At 51.0% G+C, this 22,123-nt stretch overlaps 3 protein-coding genes across 8 annotated transcripts; 1 reads left to right on the top strand and 2 right to left on the bottom strand.

Moving 5' to 3' along the window:
* Positions 1-1,183: 1,183 nt before the first annotated feature.
* On the top strand, positions 1,184-12,170 carry LENG8 (leukocyte receptor cluster member 8). 6 transcript variants are annotated; one of them, XM_080941541.1, is made up of 17 exons: positions 1,184-1,306; positions 2,916-3,008; positions 3,606-3,774; positions 4,114-4,224; positions 5,152-5,262; positions 6,085-6,337; positions 6,551-6,692; positions 6,827-7,030; positions 7,241-7,291; positions 7,401-7,679; positions 7,773-7,913; positions 8,040-8,325; positions 8,715-8,816; positions 8,906-8,974; positions 9,066-9,195; positions 9,278-9,485; positions 10,917-12,170. In XM_080941541.1, exons 2-17 carry the CDS (start codon positions 2,971-2,973, stop codon positions 11,077-11,079), a joined length of 2,457 nt encoding a protein of 818 aa, XP_080797667.1. In that variant the 5' UTR covers positions 1,184-1,306; positions 2,916-2,970; the 3' UTR covers positions 11,080-12,170. The 6 variants fall into 6 exon arrangements, with proteins under 6 accessions (XP_080797667.1, XP_080797671.1, XP_080797669.1 ...); XM_080941542.1 differs by having other exon boundaries at positions 1,221-1,277; XM_080941545.1 differs by lacking the exon at positions 5,152-5,262.
* Positions 12,171-12,172: 2 nt separating this feature from the next.
* LENG9 (leukocyte receptor cluster member 9) lies at positions 12,173-13,720 on the bottom strand. The gene has a single exon (XM_080941548.1). The coding sequence runs from the start codon at positions 13,664-13,666 to the stop codon at positions 12,209-12,211; it is 1,458 nt and encodes a 485-aa protein (XP_080797674.1). The 5' UTR covers positions 13,667-13,720; the 3' UTR covers positions 12,173-12,208.
* A 1,549-nt stretch (positions 13,721-15,269) lies between these two features.
* On the bottom strand, positions 15,270-21,815 carry CDC42EP5 (CDC42 effector protein 5). The gene is made up of 3 exons (XM_080941496.1): positions 21,719-21,815; positions 21,331-21,436; positions 15,270-15,760 (listed from the first exon to the last, which is right to left on the bottom strand). The coding sequence occupies exon 3, from the start codon at positions 15,758-15,760 to the stop codon at positions 15,299-15,301; it is 462 nt and encodes a 153-aa protein (XP_080797622.1). The 5' UTR covers positions 21,331-21,436; positions 21,719-21,815; the 3' UTR covers positions 15,270-15,298.
* Between the last annotated feature and the right edge of the window lie 308 nt (positions 21,816-22,123).

Below are 22,123 nucleotides of genomic sequence, written 5' to 3'. Positions count from 1 at the left end.
AACAGGACCCCCAAGCTGGCAGTGCCTAGTACAGAAGCACCAGGGGGAATCCCTGGCTCTCTTGCCCAGTGCTGGGTTGGATGCCTGAGTCTTAGACCTGGCACCACTGCGTTAACGTAGGCAAGTTATCTGACTCGTTGAACCTGTTGTGTGGTGTAGCAAATGGTATCATAAATCCAGAAATGTTCTGGGTTGCACTCTGGCGCACATTAGTGAGAAAAGTGCCCACTTCTAAAGTCTGTGGTTTACTTGAGTATTAAAGCAACTGTCAATTTCTTACTTTTAACAAATAAACCATGGTGAATACGAGGTGTGGAATCTAGCAATAGGGGAAACTGGGCATAATGTGTCCAATTCCTGTATTACCTTTGTAATTTTTATTTCTGTAAAATTAAATTTTATTCTAAAATAAAAGTTCGTTATAAAAAGAGATGGGAAGAAACCTACCAAGCGAATACTAGCAAATGATACAAACTTATCCAAGTGCTATTTAATTACCAAAAGTTGCTAGTACAAGGTGAGACCCGAAACTGGACAATTCAATCCCTCTTACAGTAAACAGTGAGTTTTAAGTGGCATCTCACACCTTAAATCTCATAGGAGGGAGGCGGATTTCTGAGTTCCAGGCTATCCCGATCTTAACAGATAGCTATGCTCGCTGCCTCTCCTGTACATCTTACCAACCCAAAACCCTACAGGATACCTTTCCAGCGTCACAATCCAGTGGCTACTCCCATTCCTCAAGCGACGCGTTTCCCGCTTCCTTTGATTCGCACTCGCTATATCCCACGCCAGGCGCGCCATTCCAATTTCATTCGCTAAACAAGCCTTCCAAGGGAGGGTCTATCTATCCCACTTCCCTCCACCCAATTTTTTTATCGTCATAGCGCAGTGCGCAGCCTCACAATTCTGTCCCTATGCTTTACATTTGAGGACCTATTGACTACTGTAGACCGAGTCAAAACTAGGTTGCTGTGTACACCCACAAGAGTGTACACAGCAAGAGTATAGGAAGGCTCGCGGCGCTTGTCCCCAAGGGGCCACCGTCTAAAACCAGCTTCCGGCTTGACGACAACGCCCGCACGCGATTGCGTACATAGGACGTGTGGAGGACGGTCCAAACCCTGCAGTGATATCCATTGGCTGCGCGCGACACGGGGCGGGGACAGACGTCGGGGAACGTCATCACGCTGCAGTCAAGACGTTCAAGCCCGAGCTAGAGCCAGCCAGTGACTGAGCGCTGTCTTGGTGGTATTTTTATCTGCCTTAGGCCGCCGGTAACGAATCCCGGGAGCGAACGGTCTTAGTGAGTGTGGGTAGTGGCGGGAGGCCTGGCGGGTGGGCACAGGGACTCTTTCGGGCCCTGCGTTCCGCGAGTCCCGGCCTGTTTGGTGAAGCCAACCGACGCCGCGCCCTGCGTCTGTAAAGGGTGTGGCCGCCGGAGCGGCGCTGCGCATGCGCGCTGGGTGAGTGGGAGGGGGAGGGGCGGAGGGGGACGCTTCACTGCGCGTGCGCTTTCGCTCTGCCAGACCCTGGGAACGCTACGGACCCTAGTGCCCTAGACGCTCCCCTGCGGCCCCTTTGACTCGCCGTTACGCTGGCCTCCCTGTTGCCTGGGGCAACCTAGAGAGGCCACTCTCGCCGCCTGGTGCGCAGGCGCCGCCGGCCGGTGGCTGGCCGCGGGGCACAAGGGAGGTCGCTTGGGTTCTGGGCGCCCTCAGCCTCCACCTAGCGTCGTGGACCCCATGCCTGCGGGACAGTCAGGTGCTCCTGAGCTTACTTACAGTCCATGTTATCCTCGTCCCCCTAGGCCTCACTCCTAATACCAATTAGTAACCCGAGGCTGGCTCTCCTATTTGCTTCCCTCGTTAGGACCCCTTGACTCCACCCAACGATTTGTTGTTTTGTTTTTTTAAGGCCTTTGAGACCTGTCAGTGCCCCTTAGGCTTTCTGTAAGATTTCAGGTTGTCCAATAGGTTTCTTTGCTGTAAATCCTACTGTTGTTTGGATTGCTCTAGCCTTGTTTCCAAAGTGATCATGTTTCTTAGGTACTGTACACCTAACCTCTAATAGTTCCTTAAGAATGTTGTGGGCCTCATACGGCACCGTCAAAGCTTTATCTGCAGGCACATTACTTAAGTAATTGCCACCTGTTTTCTTCCTAACCAACTTCTCGTAGGAACACCCCATACAAGTCTCTTCTCTGTTCTCTGGAGACTGTAATTGATTGAGTCTGGTAGGTGCTGACAGCCAGTGACTTCACATAGGGGGGAGTTTCCTGCACCTTCTGCTGCTGCTCAGTGGGACATCCATAGATTACCTTTTTCTTTGAAAAAGTCGCTCTCACAGCCTCAGTTTCCTTACTCCTCAGTATGTCTCCAGAGGCTTCCTTCTTGCCAAATGTCTTTGTAGCTTGTACTTTAGTCACTGGTAGTTACTCACTGGAGAGCCTTCCTCTTGCTGTATCAATATACTTGGGGATTCTCTTTCCTGTCCAGGACTGAGATCTCTGCATCCACCACTTGAGCCAAGTTTCCCTCACATCCACACTCGCTCGTCCATGGTGCAAGTTTCCCTCACATCCACACTCGCTCGTCCATGGTGCAAGTTTTAGCTTCTTTGTTTTTATTTTCGTATCCTATAGTTTAGTCTTGGAGCCCTCTGAGGGAGGTGTTTCTTTTTATTCCACACTAGCAACTTATTTTCTCTGATTCTTTTGGCTGTTGGTTTTTGAGACAGGATTTCAACATATAGCCCAGATGAGTGTTGAACTCCCAGAGGATTCTGAGATTGCAGTCATGAGTCACCACACTTGGGTTCTTTTCCATTTTTTACCAGTGTTCCCTTCTATGAGGTACCCTCCCTTTCTGGCCAAGCTTCTTTTGGGTCTTCCTAACTCACCTCTTTTCTTACAGACAGTGAAAAAGCAGTCTGGCTCCCGAGGTCTACACCCTACACCCCAAGGTCCAGATGGCGGCCAATGTGGGTGATCAGCGCACTGCTGACTGGTTAGTAGGGCTAGGGGAAAACAGCACATTGTGGAAGGCAAGAGGAGCAAGACACAATGGAACCTTGCACAGCTTGGGGGAGGAAATGCGCATTCTGTGGGGCTAGGGTGGAGGGGCACTCTTCCCCCTTAAGCTTTCCTTTTCTGTGGGTGTGAGTATGTGCCACCCATGCTCATCAAAGTCAGGAGAGACTTCAGATTCCTTGGAGCTGGAGTTATAGGTGGCTGTGGGCCATCTGACATGGCTGCTGGGAACATCTGCAAGACTACTCAATGCTCTTAACCACCAAGCCACCACTCCAGCCCCCTCTTACCATGTGTCTAACCATCCCTTTTTCTTTCTTATTTATTTTTTTTTTAATTTTTTCATTGCTGGTCATACTATAATTTACTGGTTTGTAGAAACCTTGAGTTCTCCTATCGGCCTAGGTCATGTGTACAGTTGTGTACACGCTGGTCAGCCTTCTGTCTGCTTGGCTGTGTGCCACCTTCAGCTTGGGCTGTGGTGAGTCGGGAGTTTAGCTCTAGGATTCACACCTCGGATTTACTTTTCCGAACTTTGTGTACAGTGGGAGAACATAACTGCTTCATTTTACAGGTCTTCTCAGTACAGCATGGTAAATGCCAGCAGAGAAAATGGCATGGAGACTCCTATGCATGAGAACCCAGAGTGGGAGAAGGCCCGCCAGGCCCTGGCCAGCATCAGCAAAGCAGGGGCTGCCAGCAGTTCCAAAGCCAGCAGCAGTGGGCCTGTGGCCAGTGCACAAGTGAGAATAGCATGCAGAATTTGGGGACTACTGTGCTGGGGTGGGGCTGTTGCAGAGAAAAGGATGGGAAGGATGCTGGGAGGATAGGGTGCCTTAGGGAATCTGTAAATGTGTTTTCCTGTTAAGTAAGTCTGATGAATTGAAAAAGTTAACTTCCCTGGACCAACCAGGGCCTGACTGATCTTAAGGAGCATCTTCCCCATCTTTAAGATGTCTAGTCTTACTGTACGGAGTCTGCTCCCTTCCTGCAGTTACTCTGCAGTGAAGGCTTGCCCTGTTGGGACTCTCGTGCCCATGGGTCCCTGTGGCTGGTACTAACAAACACTTGTGTTTCTCCAGTATGTCTCTCAGGCAGAAGCCTCGGCTTTGCAGCAGCAGCAGCAGCAGCAGTACTACCAGTGGTACCAGCAGTACAGCTATGCCTATCCCTACAGCTACTACTACCCCATGGTGAGGGTCTGGCTGCAGGGTGGGGCTGTCTGGGGGGCGAACGGTTAGTTGCAGTGAAGACAGACAGCAGGTCCTGACAAAACCACCAGATCTCTGCTCAGATGTCACAAGGTCTGGCATGTCCATTCAGGTCCATTCCACTGCTGATGCTGATATTCCCGCTGCCTCCAGCCCCCAGGACATTAGCATGGCCCGGTCCCCTATGCTTTGCTCTGCTGCAGCTCTCTGTCCTTGCTGTCCTTGAGAGAGTACCCATTGTCTTTTAAGGCATCTTCCTGCTTTTCCTTTTCTCTGCCTTGTTCTCTTTCATGGTTTTACTGCAGGACATTACCCATTCATACCTGTAGTGTGTAGACTTTATTTAAGTCTGGGTTTTTGCTTTTTTCTTTGTGAGTCAGGGTTCTCTGTAGCCCAGGTTGACTGCAGCCTTCTATTCTGCCTCAGCTGCCCAGATGTACACCACCACAACTAGCTTTTCTTGTTTACTTGGGTTTTTGTTTGTTTTCTTGTTTTGGGTTTTTGTTTTGTTTTGTTTTAAGACACTGTCTTACTGTGTAGTTCCGGTTGGGCTGGAACTCTCTTGGTAGATCAGGCTTACTAAAACTCCACCTGCTTCTGCCCTACACCCAAGTCTTGTGATTGGAGGGTGGGGGGCTTATCATTTAAGAGTGTTGGTACTTACTACTACTCACTATGTATTAACAAGAACTCTGGGTGTGAGTATAAGTGTAATGAAGAGATTTTTGGGTTTGGTTATTATTACTTTTTTTTTTTTTTTTGGAAAATACATGATTAGTGCATTTGTGTGGCAGAGAAAAATAAGGGCCTGGAGTCTATATATAACCTCTTGAATTGTAGATAGTTCCAAGGCCAGCCAAAGGCATGGTGAGTGGCCTCCACTAACTGGCTCCCCCTGTGCCTTGGCAGAGCATGTACCAGAGCTACGGCTCCCCCTCCCAGTATGGGATGGCCAGCTCCTACGGCTCAGCTACAGCCCAGCAGCCGTCGGCTCCCCAGCACCAAGGGACTCTGAACCAGGTAATGCTATGCCTAGCTGCTCCTGGTCAGCTGGGAGAGAGCCTGGGTTTTGAGAGGACATGCAACTAATGGTCTGCACAGTTTCAAAGCTGCCCTCCCCCTCCTTGTTCTTTCTTGCCAAGCAGCTCCTAATCTGAAAGCTTAGCTTTTAGCTTTTAAAAGTAGGATGGACTGGGCAAGGCGAAGGGGCTGAAGTATGGATAGTGGGAGTGGTTTGTAGTTTGGCAATCTGTCCTCTCTCTTCCTCCAGCATGTGCACTCATACCTGCATTCAGGAGCAAGTCCTCCCCCCCACCCCACACACATAGCAGATGGTACATACTCACCTGTACCACCTACCCAAAATGCTGCCTTTCCATTTGGGGCAGCCTAGAGCACGGGAAGTACATTGACTTTGTTTTGAGTCCTTGCTTTGCCTCTGCGACCTCTTGAGTCATGTGATTACCACACCCTCACCTTGGTGGCCCTTCAGAGGCAGAGGGTGCAGTCTTGTCATAGGGATTGGCAGTTGTGTTGTCACGTGTGTTGATGTGCTCAGATGTGCCAGCAGCGCAGGAGCGTCAGGCCCCAGTGTTGGCATTGCTGGAAGCAGTTCCTTGACAGCTGGACTGTAGAAAGTTGTTCAGTTCCTAAGGCTTAATCTCATCAGTTGTGAAATGAATTGCTAGTGAAAATAGATACCCCAGAGTCACTGAGCCCACACAGTGGCAGCCCACAAAAGATTGGAGCACTGAGTGTGAAAGAAGACTGTGAAGATTGAATACCATGCAGTTCAGCACCAGGATGATGCCTGCTGCTTTCAGCCTCTGCTTCTTCCTGCAGCCTCCTGTCCCTGGCATGGAAGAGAGTATGGCCTACCAGGCTTCCCCTCAGCAGCTACCTGCAGCCCAGCCCCCTCAGCCCTCAAACCCACAACATGGGACACATAGTCTAAGCAACGGCCCTCAGCCTGGAACAGCCCCAACTACTCAGCACAGTCAGGCAGGGGCTCCTACAGGGCAGGCCTATGGGCCACACAGCTACAGCGAGCCTGCCAAACCCAAGAAGGGTCAGCAGTTGTGGACCCGCATGAAACGTAAGTTAGTAGATCTGTGGGGGAGTAGGAGGATTGGAACTTGGCTGTGAGCCACATAGGGTGGCTGGTCCTTTGTCAGTTTTGTTTGATGGGCCCTAGCCAAGGGGAAGACTTCTAGAATGGGTATGCTCATGTTAGGAACTTGTTCCACAGCTTCGCCTTTTTGAATGTCTGGGGAAGGGCCTAACTCCTGTCTCTGCTATTCTCCCACAGCAGCCCCTGGGACTGGAGGTCTAAAATTTAACATCCAGAAGCGGCCCTTTGCAGTCACCAATCAGAGCTTCAACTCCAATTCAGAGGGTCAACACAGCAGCTTTGGCCCCCAGCCCAATTCTGAGAAAGCTCAGAACCATAGGTGATTGTTATCTTTGACCCTCTTTAGGGGATGTAAAAATAAAAATGTACAGGACTGCCTTCTTAGATCAGGAAAAGTTTGTTGATATGTGGCTCCTCCCACCTGAGTGCCCTCATCTGTCCCTCTTCCCACAGTGGGCCTTCTGGCCGGGGAAACCTGTCTGGGAAGCCGGATGATTGGCCTCAGGATATGAAGGAATATGTGGAGCGGTGCTTTACTGCCTGCGAGTCAGAAGAGGACAAGGACCGAACAGAGAAACTGCTCAAGGAGGTGCTACAGGCCCGGCTCCAAGATGGCTCTGCCTACACCATTGACTGGAGCCGAGAGCCTCTGCCTGGGTCAGTCTGGGTGACACTCTGAAACGGTATGGGCTGGGGACATGAATATCAAAACTAGCAGCTTCAGAGACAAATGATTCCGAAAGCTGACGCCTATATCTCATGTCCTCATGGGGTATGTAGGAGGTCTAGGAGTGATTTTAGGATGTGGGAAGGGATTGCTAGGGAGGTATGGGTGGCTTGGTGGCTAAGAGCATCCCCTGGACACAGACAATCTTGGGCTTGGTCCCTTTCCTGCACCACAGTGGCTGAGTTGCCCGGGTAAGTGGCTCTTCTTTCTGAGGTTTTGTGGCCCTGGGCCATGGGGTGGGGTCTGCAGAATTGCGGGTTGGTAGCTGGTTGGTAATGCCCTGCCCTGCTATATCCTCAGGCTGACCAGGGAGCCTGTGCCTGAGAGCCCCAAGAAGAAGCGGTGGGAGGCCCCTAGCAGCCTTCACCCTTCCAGGGGGGCAGGCTCGGTGACCAGGGGCGGGGGTGCCCAATCCCAGCGAGGGACACCTGGGGCTGGGGGTGCTGGCCGAGCTCGGGGTAGCAGCTTCACCAAGTTTGGCAACCGAAACGTCTTCATGAAGGATAACAGCTCTTCCTCCAGCACGGATTCGCGCTCCCGCTCCTCATCTAGGTCTCCTACCCGACACTTCCGGAGAAGGTGTGTAGGCTTAGGCTGGAAGGCAGCTGGGAGGGAGCTGTTTGGAGCCTGACCCTTGTGCTTCAGGCCTGACTTTTCCTCTTTCTTGTGCAGTGACTCCCACTCAGACTCTGACAGCTCCTACTCAGGGAATGAGTGCCACCCCGTAGGCCGCAGGAATCCTCCTCCCAAAGGTCGGGGTGGTCGAGGGGCCCACATGGATCGAGGTCGAGGCAGGGCGCAGCGTGGAAAGAGGTGAGGTGCTTTGGGTGGGATTTGTTCCTAGACGTAGATAGGTGGTATTGGGTCTCACAGGTGGTGGGGTAGATGGCCTTCGGAGTGGCTGAAGACATTGGCTTTCTTTTTTACCCTTTCTCCCAGACATGACCTAGCTCCCACCAAACGCAGCCGCAAGAAGATGGCAGCGCTGGAGTGTGAGGACCCAGAGCGTGAGCTTAAGAAGCAAAAGAGGGCAGCCCGCTTCCAACATGGGCACTCACGTCGCCTGCGCCTTGAACCTTTGGTGCTACAGATGAGTAACCTGGAAAGCAGTGGAGCTGACCCTGACTGGCAGGAGCTGCAGATTGTGGGCACCTGTCCTGACATCACAAAGCACTATCTGCGGCTCACCTGCGCCCCAGACCCATCAACTGTGAGGCCTGTCGCTGTAAGTCCCAAGCAGAATGTGTCTGTCCCAAGGGTGTATTGGCATTAGGATGGGAGCTAACATAGGGAGGGGTCCCTGGGACACATCAGGTGTAAGAGGTCCTAGCTTTCGGGCCCTTCACATCTGGGGCAGAGCCTGGCCACAGTCTGCCTTATCACCAGCAAAGTTAAAGACTTATGTGTGGGACCCTAGAGCCAGGTAGCCTTGGAAAGGTGACTGGTGTACATCAGGGTGGCACTCACATCTGATGTGTATTCGCTCGATTTTGTTTGTTTATAGCAGTGGTCAGTCACTGATGCTGACTTTGTGCAGCTCTGGTTGAGTGGGGACACAGTGGTTTTGGCCTGTCAGCTGTCTCTCCACTCAGCTTTTGATTTTATTTCCTTCAGGTTTTGAAGAAGTCTCTATGCATGGTCAAATCCCACTGGAAGGAGAAGCAGGACTATGCCTTTGCCTGTGAGCAGATGAAGTCCATTCGGCAGGACCTGACAGTAAGACAAATGCTGAGAGAATTCTGATTTCAGCCATCTTGCCCTGTTCTGCTCTGCCTGATGCTGTTCTTCTCTTCTCTACTGCTCAGGTGCAAGGCATCCGGACCGAGTTCACTGTGGAGGTGTATGAGACCCATGCCCGCATTGCCTTGGAAAAGGTAGGGAGCTTGGTAGCTTCTCCCCATCTTTTCTTGAAATCACTTGTACTTGCCTATACCTCATACCCCTCCCTCCGTGCCCAACCATTAGGGTGACCATGAAGAATTCAACCAGTGCCAGACACAGCTTAAGTCACTGTATGCGGAGAATTTAGCAGGCAACGTAGGTGAATTTACTGCATACCGAATCCTCTACTACATCTTTACCAAGAACTCTGGAGGTAAGATGCCCATCCCCAAGATGGAGGGTGCCATGCCCAAGGTGGCACCCTGCCACCTGACCTCCAGTTATCTCCTGTGCAGACATCACAACGGAACTGGCATACCTCACGAGGGAGATGAAGGCAGACCCCTGCGTGTCCCACGCATTGGCACTGAGGGCAGCCTGGGCCCTGGGCAACTACCACCGCTTCTTCAGGCTCTACTGCCGCGCACCTTGCATGTCTGGCTACCTTGTGGACAAGTTTGCAGACCGGGAGCGCAAGGCCGCCCTCAAGGCCATGATCAAAACGTATGTGGCACTGCACTCTGCTGCCTTCTGTACTGTGGCTCTGCCACATCCCCTCCACATCCTGGTCAGCCTTCAGCTCCTCTGCTGGAGTCCCCTCCCAATCCCCTGTTGACACCCCTGGCCTCATTGCTTTCGTCCTTTGCCACCTTCAGTTCCAGGTTTTTTCCCACTGTTCTGACCTCACTGCTCCTGGTATCATGTCCTTTCCCTGCGCTCCTTTTCTCTTCACATCAGTTTGGAACCTGGTTTATCTTCCCCTCTCCAGAGCCTTTGCCTGCAGCTAGGTGCTGCTTTCCTGACCTTAGAAAGGGTGGCTTGGCTCCTGTGGCTAGCAGTCTCTTGAGATGAGACCTTGTGCCCATTCTATTTTTGACTATCACAAGTTTTGAACTGGGGACCTGTGGCACCAAGGGCAAGGCCCTTGGGCATCAGACTGCATGAGGCCTGCCCGAAATGAGGAAGAGATTCCCAACTTCACCACAACCACCTCCCCAGTTATTTATATGCTGTGTACGCTGCTGCCATCTAGTGGGTAGAAATGAGGGATGTTGTGCAACAAAAGTCCCCACAGCAGTGTGTGCCAGTCTTGCTAAGGTTGAAAAACCCTGGTCAGGAGTCTGAAGGGGCCTTGAATGCCAGGCTAGGCAGTGTTTTGTCATTAGTCGTTAGTTCCACTACAGTGAGATTTGCAACCTATGGTCAAGAAACTTGTTTTAGAATTTTGTAAGTCAGTCAAACTCAAGGGAGGAGGGTCTGTGACTCCAGAGTTGATTAGCTGGCAGCTTTCAAGCTCTAGCTTGTGTTGACCTCGTTCTCATAGCACCTTTCCTATGAACTTAGCACAGCAGACAAGTGCCTCAGATAGCAGACGCCTGTTCCTGCTGTAGCCTAAGGCAGGCTGGCCTGTCCCGGGGCCATATGATGCCTGGGTTCCAAATACTTGGTGAAGCGTTCTAAGTGGTTAAAGGGTTTTGGTGGTCTTCAGGGGAGGGTTCCCCAGAATTAGGACGTGTACAGTATTAGGGCACCTTAGTAGCAACCAGAAGGCACTACTGAGTGTAACACTCTGTGCAGACGAACATCCTGGGGGACGGGGATGCCACTGTCCCTACCCTCTGAGCCCATGTACCACTTACTCTGTCTGGCTCCAGCTCCTCAGTCAGCAGAGGAGCCAAGCTGGGCCCTTTCCCTCCTGCCCCCTTCTTCCTGAACAGGTAAGTGTGGGCGAGGGGGGGCACAGCTGGGCACTGGGGCTACCAACCCCATCCCTTGCCCCCCTAAGCCCCTGAAAATGGGGAGGTTGGGAGGGGCTGCAGAAGCCAGCAGGTTCCTTGCTGAGGAAAATGCAAGCCCAGATGTGGAGCACCGCTCTCTGCTCTTGGGCCCTCCTTTGTCTGTTGGCCTCATCATTTTCTCCTCTTGTCTCCATAGCTTCCGCCCTGCGCTGCCAGTCTCCTACCTGCAGGCCGAGCTGGCCTTCGAGGGCGAGGCCGCCTGCCGGGCCTTCCTAGAGCCCTTGGGCCTGTCCTACACGGGCCCGGACAACTCCAGCGTGGACTGCCGCCTCAGCCTGGCGCAGCTGCCAGCCTTCTGAGCACTCATCGAGCATGGGCGGGGGCAGGGCTGTGGCCCAGCACCGCCTTTTCAAATTTTGTTTTTGAGCCATGGACATGGGTTGTAAAAATTTGTGGGGAGTAGGCTCCAGGAAGAGCCAGCATCCCTACCCCCGTTTCCCACCGGGGACCTGTACAGAGATTTTTCTACGTTTTTATTTTTTGTCTCAGAGGGGATAATTGGGAGTATATAGTGGAGCAGGGTGGGGTGGGGGCTACAGGTTCTGTGTCCACCTCTCACCTCCACTAATGCTGTCTCAGTGTTTTCTCTCTCTCTCTCTCGAGCTCGTACTCCAGCACCTGACTCTGCGTGCTGGCCCATCCCATGCTGGGGGGCCAGCAGAAAGAAGACAGGCTGTCCAGCCCGCACCGCCTGCAGCGGGGCACCAGCCAGCCACACCCATTGCCTCGTTTGCCTCTTCATAGACTCTTGCTGCCCAGCCATTGGGGCCTCAGTGTTTGGGGTGAGGGAAGCCACTTAAAGACTATGCCCCACCTTCAGCTCCTCACCCCAGAAATGCCAGCCAGCACCACCAACACAACCAGACCAGCGCCACACCGCACTGAGGACTCCAAGGCCTTCGCGGGACCATGCCGGCCGGGCTGCCTCGTCTTACTCAAGTTGTATTAAGTTGTCTCCGTGTCCCTTCCTCCCTCTGCCCCAATGTTTCTTCTGATTTTTTTTTCTTTCCCTCCCTCCTCTTCCTCTTCCCTTCCCACTCCCTGGTTCAACACAGGTAAAATGGTTACCCTCCCTTCTTTCCTCCCCTCTGCCTTCATGGATCACCAGCTCACGTCATGTTTCCTTCTCTTTTTCTCTGTGTGTGTGTTTATTTAAGTTACTTTTCTTCCTTCTCCCCTTTTCTTTTTACCCTCCCCCTTCTGCCATGTAACTGGAGGATGTGCTATGAGGTTGCAAACAGCTGGACTGTCAGGCTGCTTTTTTTCCAGATACCTCCCTGCCTCCCCTCCCTACCTCTTCCCTCCCCTTCCTTCATTCTCCTTGAGCATTGAGTACAGTACATTTTGGAAGCTTGAAACCAAAATTAAAGAGAGAGAGCGAGAACCTGTTTCTGCTTGGCCTGTTTCTTCTGAAATATGAAACCTTGGTCACTTCAAGGGAATTTCAGCCAGGGGCAGGTAGCTCTGCCCTGCTCTGCCCACGCGGCACAGCCAGAGTTGCCCTAGGGGCTGCCTTCCTAGCTCTTGGTTCAGGATGTACTCGGGTTTAGGGAGGCAGACCTGGGTCCCATGCGGTACCTTAGCCAGGGTGAGGTGTGGTTGTAGTTGTGGCAGCTGCACCACTCTAAGCCCTTCGGCCTCTAGCCTCTGACTCAGTGTTTGGGCCATGCCTGCCAGTGTGGGGAAGGGTGTGGCACAGAGCACGTGATGGCCCAGAAGAACCAGGTCCCGGAATTGTAACTGGGAGGGTGCGTGAAGCCCTGGTTTCAGGATGGCTCTCCGAAGAGCTCTAGCTGCTGCAGTCTCCTCCCCAGGGCCTGTCAGCCTTAGCAAGGCCACTGTCAGGTGCAGGGCCTGTGGTGGTACCAGAAACTCAGCACAATAAGGGGCAATCTGGACCAGATGCTCTTGGGCCTTGACCACCTCAGCTCTAAGCCCAGGCTCAGTCACCATTAGAGCCACAAAATGTGTAGGCCGGGGCTGACGAGGGGCCCTTCTGTCATCAGGCCAAGTACCTGGATCCCACACACCTTCCATCTCTTCAGTAGAAAGCCCTGGAGTTTCTATGGCCTGCACCTGCCACTGTGGAAGCACTGTGGCTCTGGGCTCAACTGAGTTCAAAATCTCCTTTACTCCTGAGAAGCACATGCTTGGGTCTGGTGCTTCTAACTCAGTGGTCCCATTCAGGGAGGTCTCTCTGGTTGGCCCATCCACCTCGGGTGTCTCCAGGCTGGAATCAAGCCCAGTTATGGTCTCTTTGATTGCCCCACCCTCTTCGGGTGTCCTTAGGCCGGAATCGAGCCCGGTTGTCGGGTTTTCACCTCTTTCCTCAGGAGCACCCTGGGTGTCCGGATCCTCAAAACCCACCCCTGTTTTCTCTGTGTCAGGAACTTCTGGCGGGACCTCTCTCCAATGTTCGTCCTGGCCGTCCAGCGCATCGAGGATGGTGGGTCTTCGTCCAGCTACAGAACCGGAGCCAAAAATAAGGTCAGTACGCGAGGCACGGTCCCACACCAGGCGGCCGCGGAAGCGGAAGTAGCGTATGCGGTGCTGCGGCACTGCCAACACTCCGGGTCCGAGCGCGGCCAGCGGCTCGTCCCAGCAGAAAGCGCAGAATGGCTCTTCCTGCACGCCCAGGAAGCGGTCGGTGTAGCCCACCGAAAAGTCGGCGGGGTCCAGGCGCGGGTCCCAGCGGATGCGCTGGATGACGTCAGCAGCTGTACGCAGAGCCGGCTTCTTAGACCCGGCCTCGGGCTGCGCAACCTCAGGGGACGGCGTCGTGGCCCCAGGATGTGGCTGACGGCAGCGCGCACCGAAGCGACAGCGGCCCTCTAGGAAGAAGCGGCAGGCCGCGGGGGCCTCAGAAGAATCGGCTGAGGCCTCCATGGTATCCTGTGCACTAAGCAGTCTCAGCCCGCAGCGTTGATCACCTACTGTGATGCCAGGAGCCCCGCCCGCCTCAGATGGAAGGAGGCCAAAGGACTAGACCGGGGATCAGAATGTAACCCGGCACCAAACTCGCCCAGCATCCGCGTTTCCGGCTGGTAAACCGCTGGGAACACGGTCCTGCCACGCCTAAAATGATTTACATATGTCCCGCCCCTCAACCAGCCAATTTACCACAGGAACTCAAGGGAGCCATGTCCCATTCCATCCCAACTACTTTATCTGCGCTCCTCCCTTTTTCCCTTTTGGGACTTTAACGAGACAGTTTCGCAAATATTATACATGTGCCCCACCGCTGTCAGGGCCTCAAGAAAACCTAGGGGAGTAAGACTTCTCCGCATCGGATTTACACAAATTCCGCGTACTGGGTGCAGGTAGAATTTAGAAAACCCTTCCCGCCGCTTCCAAATACTTTGCATCTGCCCAGCCCCTCGAGCCCTCTAAGGAGCCTGGCAGGGCAGCATCGGATTTACTTGTACACTATCTTTCGAGGAGAGGAGGCCGCAGTCCTGGTCCCGCTTCCAACCGTCCTTAAAGTTTGTAGCCAGCTCCGTACCATTGATTAACTTACACAGCTAATATCTCATAACGAGTAAAAAGACCTGTATCTTGGTCCTGACTGTATCAAGTTACTTATAAATGTCCGCTCCTATCTTTCCTGGGAGCCTCACCTCTTTAACTTGGCCCCACCCCAGCTGTAAGTTTTACAGACGCTCCGCCCCTCGTTGGTCTTATCCTGGACTCACCAAGGTTCAAAGGTTTTATCTGTTCCTGGTCGTGGGGGGTGAGTTTTACTCCTGTCCCTAGCCTAAGGGTTGATACGACCCACCCCTTTGGAAACTTTAAAAGACCTTACTCTGCCTCTGGTCCGGTTAATTTAAATTACTCTCACCCCTCTAGGAACCAGAGACTAATTCTAGATGTTCCTCCCCTCTGGAAACCTTAGAGAATCTTGTTTCACCCTCAGTCCTGATAAAGGCTCGGGCAGCTCCGCACCCTGGGATGTTAAATACCTTGGACATCTGTGAGCCCAGGCTAAATTTTGTGCCCAGATTTGTAACGCAACAGCCACCCGCAGGGCGACACACAGTAGGTGGGACCCGAAGCCCTTCCCACAGGAACCACACCCCTCGTGGCTCCAAAAGGTCGCCAACCACTTCCCTTTGCAGCCGCTCCCTGTAAAAGGAGTGGCACCGCCCAGAGTGCATCTGGAGGGAAGTGGACGGCCAGGCGACTGTGATTCTTTAGGCCAATTATTCCCATAGCAGCTGCCACGGGTTTATCCAAGGAGGCAATGAGGACGGGTCAATATTTGAGGAATGATTAGGGCTGTGGGAGAGGTCAGGTATGAGACTCCGCCTTTGGGGAGGGGCATTACATGAATACTCCTTCTAACTCTTAAAGGAGCATCACGGAGGACAGACTTGACTTTTAATTGATGGCACCCCACCACTGTCCTGCTTCTGCACCCCTTCCCGCGTAAAGTGAATAGACAGTCCAGGGCACAAACTTCGGCCATTTATGTGTACAAAAATGGAGTGCTGGGAGGGAGGGGTTGCAGGAATCAGGACACTACAGACCGATGACGTCGTCCAGTTGGAGGTCAGCATTGGAGCAGCAGCGGGCCCTGGGGTGCGGCATTCTAGGTTGGGCATCCCCATCGGGCTTGGTGGCCGCTGTCTCGCCGCGCTCCGCGTCCATGACACCTAACACCGCGTCCAGCATTGAGGGGCCCAGATCCAGGTGGAAGGACAGTAGTGGGTCCGCAGGTGAAGGCACTCGGAGACCAGGCACAGGGTGCTGTGGGACTGCAGGTGGAGGGCTAGAGTGTGGGGCCACAACCGGTGGGGCTCCGGGTTCTGGAGGCGGACCACCCCCGTGGCGACTTAGAAATGAGGTGTCCCCGAAGGCGTCTCCACCACGTCCTACGTGCAATGTGTGCCTGAAATCTCCAAGGGGTGCAGAGATGGAGAGTGCTCCGCGCTCCAGTCGCTTCTTGGGCTGTGAAGGGCCCAGCTGCTTCAACACCGGCATCTGTGGGGACATAGGCATATCAGAACTGCCTCATCTGGGAGTCCCAACTCTGTGCCTATCCAGCACAGTCAGCCACAGAATGCTCTCATAAAGCAGGACTGTGGTGGCACTGTTACCAAATAGTGTTATTTTAACACATTAATAACACTATTACCAAACTGTGGTCGCCTCAGTTACCAAAGCAGACTGAGAGGTTCCCAAGGTTACTACTGCTGAACTCAGGGACATACTTAGGTTTTCCTGAGTCTAACATGTTTATAACTGTACCTGTTCTTTGCTTCTTTGTGGATTGTTTTCTTTTCCCTCCGCCCGTTAGTGCCCTCCCCCATCCCATTTCATCCCTAACACTAATTATTTTTCTTTTGTTCCTTCTTCTTTTCTTTGACCACGGGTACTAGCACACCCAACCAACCTCCCTAAACAACAACTACAAACCACCTCTCTCAGGGTGTAACCCCTGAAAAGTTTCCAGAATTTCATGTGTCACAAAATCGCAAAAAATATCTTCAGCTGGCAAAACCACACTTCTGCTAGAGCTGGAGGCAAACACAGGCAGCTGCTGCAGACTATCTGAAGCAGCCCCACATCCCTACGCCTGCAATTAAAATGAGTGCACATTCTTATATTTCTGTTCTTTTTAAACAAAACTTCCAAAACTCTTACTACACATGACAATTATGCTATCTGGGTCACCCCAACAAAAGAATATTGGGGCATCCCTAGAAGGTAGGTACTAAAAAAAATTACTTTTGGAGTGCTTTCCATGAAGGCTAATAAAAACATAAGCAGTTGGCATTAGGTATGAAGAATGGATGATCACTAATGCCCATTCTGGAAGACAGAGGAATCTCTGTCCACTTATTACCCCAGGCCTGTGTCTAAGGCCAATCACACACATTCAAGCGCCCCCCCCCCACCCCCCGTACACATTGTGGACCAAGAAAGTTATCTACAGAGCATGTACAAAATTCACTGACTTAGACCACATGAAGATTCTCACCTGGGAGGTTTAGAGTGGTCCAGGGACACTGTATATCTACACAGAATTTTATAGTTAAAATGATCTTCTTTGAGGGAAACTATGACCTAGTATAACATTTCATGTTTTGTAAAACACTAATAATAAACCAAATGCCTTATATGTTAAAAGTTGGCAGTAATAGGGGAAGGAAGAAAGGGCTCAAAGGTTTTAGTGTTTGCTGCTCTTCCAAGGGAGGGAATTAAAATAGACTATGACTAGACAGTACATTTCATGTTTTGTAAAAACACTAATAATAAAGCAAATGCCTTATATGTTAATATAAGGTTAATAGTGTTTGCTGCTCTTCCAGGGAAGCTCTGATCTCAGTACCCAAGCTCCACAGTTTACAACTTCCTACAACTACACCTCCAAGAAGACTGATGCTCTCCGCTTGCTTCTGCAGGTACTGTACACACACACAGACACGTGCAAATATACACATTCCCACTACCCACATGGTGGTTCACAAGTACCCATTACCATCAATTCCAGGGGATCTGATGCCTTCTTCTGACCTCCATGGGCACCAAGCTTGCATGTGGTGTGCTCGCACACACGCGCGCGCACACACACACACACACACACACACACACACATACACACACAGGGGCAGGATGGGAGAAAGAGACAAACAGGAACATGTCCAAACACACAGGGAAAACATAGATAAAAAGAACAGATTTAATGAAAAGATCAGCAAGAATATCATATGTTTGCAGCTGCCAGCTAGTGAATTGTAAGCCAGGTGCGCAGTTGTTAGATTACTGCACCACACCTGACTGGGTGGAAAATAGAAACACAGCTTTGGCCAATATCCTAAAACTTGTTCTTTTTCCATGGAAATTTTGGGAGGGACTTTTACAACCTTGCACTTTTAACACTTACCAATACCATAATGAAATCCCTTGTTTCCATTTCAATCAAAGCCCCACCCTTTTCCAGTTCAGTGAATCTCCACAAACTAATCTTTTCGTTTTCCTTATCTGCACAACAGATAGAATGGCACTTCTGGCTCCTGGCAGAGCACACAGAAACAGCAACTTAGAGAAAAGCCTACTTTTAATATTAAGTATTGCCAACTGGCAGTGCTAGTGTTGGGAGAAGAAAAGGCTGGGTCACCCAAACAATAACTGTGGAACAAAGATTAGGCTTGGTAAACCTGTATGAGAAAGGCAGAGCGGCCAACATTGTTCCTTCGTATGTGAGCACACTGTAGCTGTCTTCAGACACACCATTAGAGGGCATCAGATCCCATTACAGATGGTTGTGAGCCACCATGTGGTTGCTGGGAATTGAACTCAGGACCTCTGGAAGAACATTTAGTATTCTTAACCACTGAGCCATCTCTTAAGCCATTCCCCCATCCCCTTCTTTACCTTCATAGCTCTGTTCCCATTTGTCTGTCTTGCCTTCTTCCCCAGACCCTCACTCCCCTCTCTCCCCTAAATAAACCCCCTTTATACTAGATCAGTTACATGGCATAATTAAACAGGGATACCTTGGCATGGGGCCACTAGGAGACCCTTTGCCACATTATATATAAGAGATGTGGGAATCGAACCCAGGTCCTCTGGAAGAACAGCCAGTGCTGCTTCTGTGTGAGTCATAACTCCAACACTTTCATGTCCCTTTCCCAGAACTTTTTGATTTTCATTACAGGACAAGACCTTACTAAGTTGTCCAAGCTATCCTTGAACTTACTTTGTAGCCTAGGCCTTGAACTTTGTTGTCCTCCTGCCTCAGCATCACGGGTGGCTGAGATTACAGGCCCACCACTAGTCCTGGTGTTTACTATTGTTGGTTTTATTTTGGAGATAGCATCTGACAGGCAGCTTACAGCAGTCCTCCGGCCTCAGCCTTTCCCAGTGCTGACTTACAAATGTGCACCATCTTGTCCATCTCTCAAAGCCACTCTTGGTATAGCAGTCCCACTCTACCCTTAACCTAGGTGAGCAGACATATTTTTACTGTAACTTGGCACACAATCACCAGTCCCTTCTTCCACCATAATGTAAACAAAAGTTCTTAACAATTTAGCAGATGCTCAGATTTTTCCTTTTTTTAAAATGCTGTATTTGACTCACTAGTATATACTGAGCCACAGTTAACCATAAAAATTCTCTCTAGGAGCCACTGACACCCTTCCTCTCAGTACTGTGCAGTGAAAAGGAAAAACAGGTACAATTCAGAAAATCGGACGCTCAGATCTGGACAGCACAGCTGCTGTGTGGCTTTGGATAAGCATGTTGCCCTTCTGATCTTGTTTTCTCATTTGTCAAGTGGGATATTACTAGATTATTCCATCTTAGCAAAGCACTCAGTAGATGTTCAATAAGTAAATGCTATCTGGAATTCTACCTCCTTTTTGTTGGAGTGCTGAGAATAAAACCTAGAGCTAGCTAATGGCATTGGTGTTATGTAAGCACTCTTCCACTGAGCCATGCCCCTAGTACCTGATTGGTTAATTCCAGGCAGGCACTCTAGCACCTGGCCACATCCTTGGCCCCTTTATTGGGGAATTCTAAGCAATCACCCTGCCATTTAAGCTATACCATTAACCTTTAAAACACTAAAGTTTTAGTGGGGCGTGGTGGTACATACCTTTAATCCCAACACTTGGGAGGCAGAGGCAGGCAGAAAACTGAGTTTGAGGCTAACCTTGTCTACGCAGTAAATTCTAAATCAGCCAGGACTGCACAGAGAAACACTGTCTCAAAAAAAAAAGAAAGAAAGAAAGAAGAAAGAAAGGAAGGAAGGAAGGAAAAAAGAAAAAAACAGGAGGGGAAAGAAAAAGGAGAGTCTTTTTAAAAAAATATTTTCAGATGTGACCTCATTAGGTTGCCTAGATTGATGTTTTACTTTATATTTATAGTTACTCTATGATCCAGACTTTGAATTTGTGATCCTCCTGCCTCAGGCTCTACCCCCTAGTAGCTGGGATTATAGGCTATTTATAACCTATAGGATTATAACCCGTAGGTTCAGCTAAAATCACAATTTATAACATTACATATACTGGTGCTAAAATTTTGCCATTTTTTTTTCTTATGGGAATTCTCTTAATTTTTTGCTGAATTTATTCTCTGAAAATCAAGAGCCAGACCCCTGTATGTTAAACGATGTCAAAAAACACGTGCATGACCCACTTTGTTCCCAAGCACATTCTCATGAGTGAGCTCTGGCCGTGGCCACTTGGAAGGTGCTAAACTCATGTAACCCTCAAAACAATCCTCAGAACAGAAAGTGATAACCAGTCATGGGTCACACAGGATAAATTCTGAAGACAGGATTTAGAACAGGCTGGTGAAGACTGAAATGTAAAGTTGACAGTCACTCACAGGAGGTGGACCACATGGAGAGGAGCAAAACAGTTTTAAGTTGAGCTAAAGGCCAGAGCTCTCATGTGGTACCTTGCCTGACTTTGTTTTTCTCTTTCATTGTATATGGGGGGAGGATGTGTATTAAAAGAGCTTTTGTGGGGCTAGAGAGAAGGCTCAGCTGTTAAAGGTTAGGCTCACAACCAAAAAGCTTTTGGAGGTGGATGTGATGGCACATGCCTGTAATCTCTGTGCACAGGAGGTAGAGTAAGTGATATTTATAAGTCTAAGGTCAGCCTGGTCTACACAGAGTTTCAGGTCAGCCAGGAATACATAATGAGATTCAGTCTCTTGTGGTGGGGAAAGCTCTTGGGACTGGAAAGAGGGTTAATTGTTTAGAGGGGGGGGCAGGATACTTGCTGCACAATCATGAAAACCTGAGTTCAAATCCTCAGCGTCCATTTAAAAACCCTCTAAGCCCAACATTGTAGAGGGTAGGGGGAGGAAGACAGGTGGGGCTTATTCAACTACAGGTTGAATAAGAGACCTCCCTCATTTCAAGAATAAAGTAGAGAATACTCTAGCAGGAGACCCTAACATACTGGAATGCAATACACTACATGCGTGCTTTCACACATGCACACCAAGATGGTAATGCCCCTGCAACCCTGGCTGGCTCTGAGACCTTGAGCGAGTCACATCCCCCTGCAGCCTAGATGTTCTTTTGCACATTCAGCTCTAAGCTCGAGTATGTGTGTTGCAGGCCTGTTAAACTCAAGGCAATGTGGTCATTCTTGGAAAAAGTTCGTCATCAGCCTAGGCTCTTTCAGAGGGGCTGTTGTTAGGGACCAGTAGACTGGAAGCCAGCACACACAGGCAGCCCAGCCCGCTCTGACGGACACATGCTCAGATAAGCACATCCTCTCGGGCCTCTTCCACCCTCTTTTTCCTGCTGCGGGGGTGCGGGGTACGGCTGGCTCACCTCTGTCCTCTCTCAGCCCCAACCCCACCAGCAAGGAAATAAGAATCCGCTCCAGAGCTGGCTGGACTGGTTCTCAGGCTGGAGAAGGGTGGAGCCCAGACCTGGCCAGGGATCCCACCTGGAGACCCCTGGGATTTTAGAACTGGCAATCCTCCGGGTTGCATCGGAGTCTTCAAAGGCTCTGGATTGTTCGGTAACTAGTCTCTTTTTCTGTCTGATTGAAGACTCCTGCCCACTACAACCTCCTCACCTCGTGGTTCAACTGAATTGGGATCCGGCTTGAGCTGGGGTCCCTCCTGGCCTTGGAGGCTACCTCTCTGGCGCCTTTTTCGTTCTTTCTTCCGGCGGGATCTCACCTGGCAAATAAAATAAGTGTCACGTCCTACCTGGTAGGGGTTCCAGGACCTAAGCTTGCGCTCTGAGTGCCACCGCCTCAGGCTGGGTCCTGCACCCTTGGGTCCCAGGAGCCCCACCTCCTAGCTCTCTGGTTTCACAGGCTGGGAGTTCCCCTGCCTTCCTCTCTCACATTCCAGGGGTCCGGGGTTGTGCATGCTCTACATCGTTTACTGCCCTCTTTCTTCAGACCCAGGAGACTAGCACCCAGAGTCTAGCAAGCCCTAGCAGTGGTTCCTTCTTACCTGCACCGGGAATAAGCTTCAGCCCCTCTCGGGGGCCATGGCAGCCTCCCAACCAAGCACCGAGTCAACGCCCAGTCAGCCAAGTTGGTCTCTTGTCCCGGGTTGAGAGGGTTAAGCCATAGGCCCCTCCCAGTCTTCTTATTCCATCAAAGTTTGCTTCTAGGATTTAAAGGACTAGAAAGCCTTGGTGGTAGAAAAGCTAAGAGCCCTCTGAAGGGAATGTGTGGGCAGGAGGAGACCAGGACAGAGCGTATTGGAAGCGGAGGCAGAGCTAGGGGGTTGGACCAGCGCGCCCCCAGCCCGACCCCTCCCCCGCCCAGCCTGGAATTTCCTGAAACCAGGGAAGTCTGGCTGTTTAGAAGAGTAATTTCTTCCAGACTGCAGCTGTTGGGGGAGTGGCTTGTG

This window comes from Micromys minutus (assembly GCF_963924665.1).
Source record: "Micromys minutus genome assembly, chromosome: 30".
Taxonomy (NCBI): Eukaryota; Metazoa; Chordata; class Mammalia; order Rodentia; family Muridae; genus Micromys; species Micromys minutus.
Note: the sequence above shows the minus strand (reverse complement) of the source record. Positions and strands in the feature narration are given on the sequence as shown.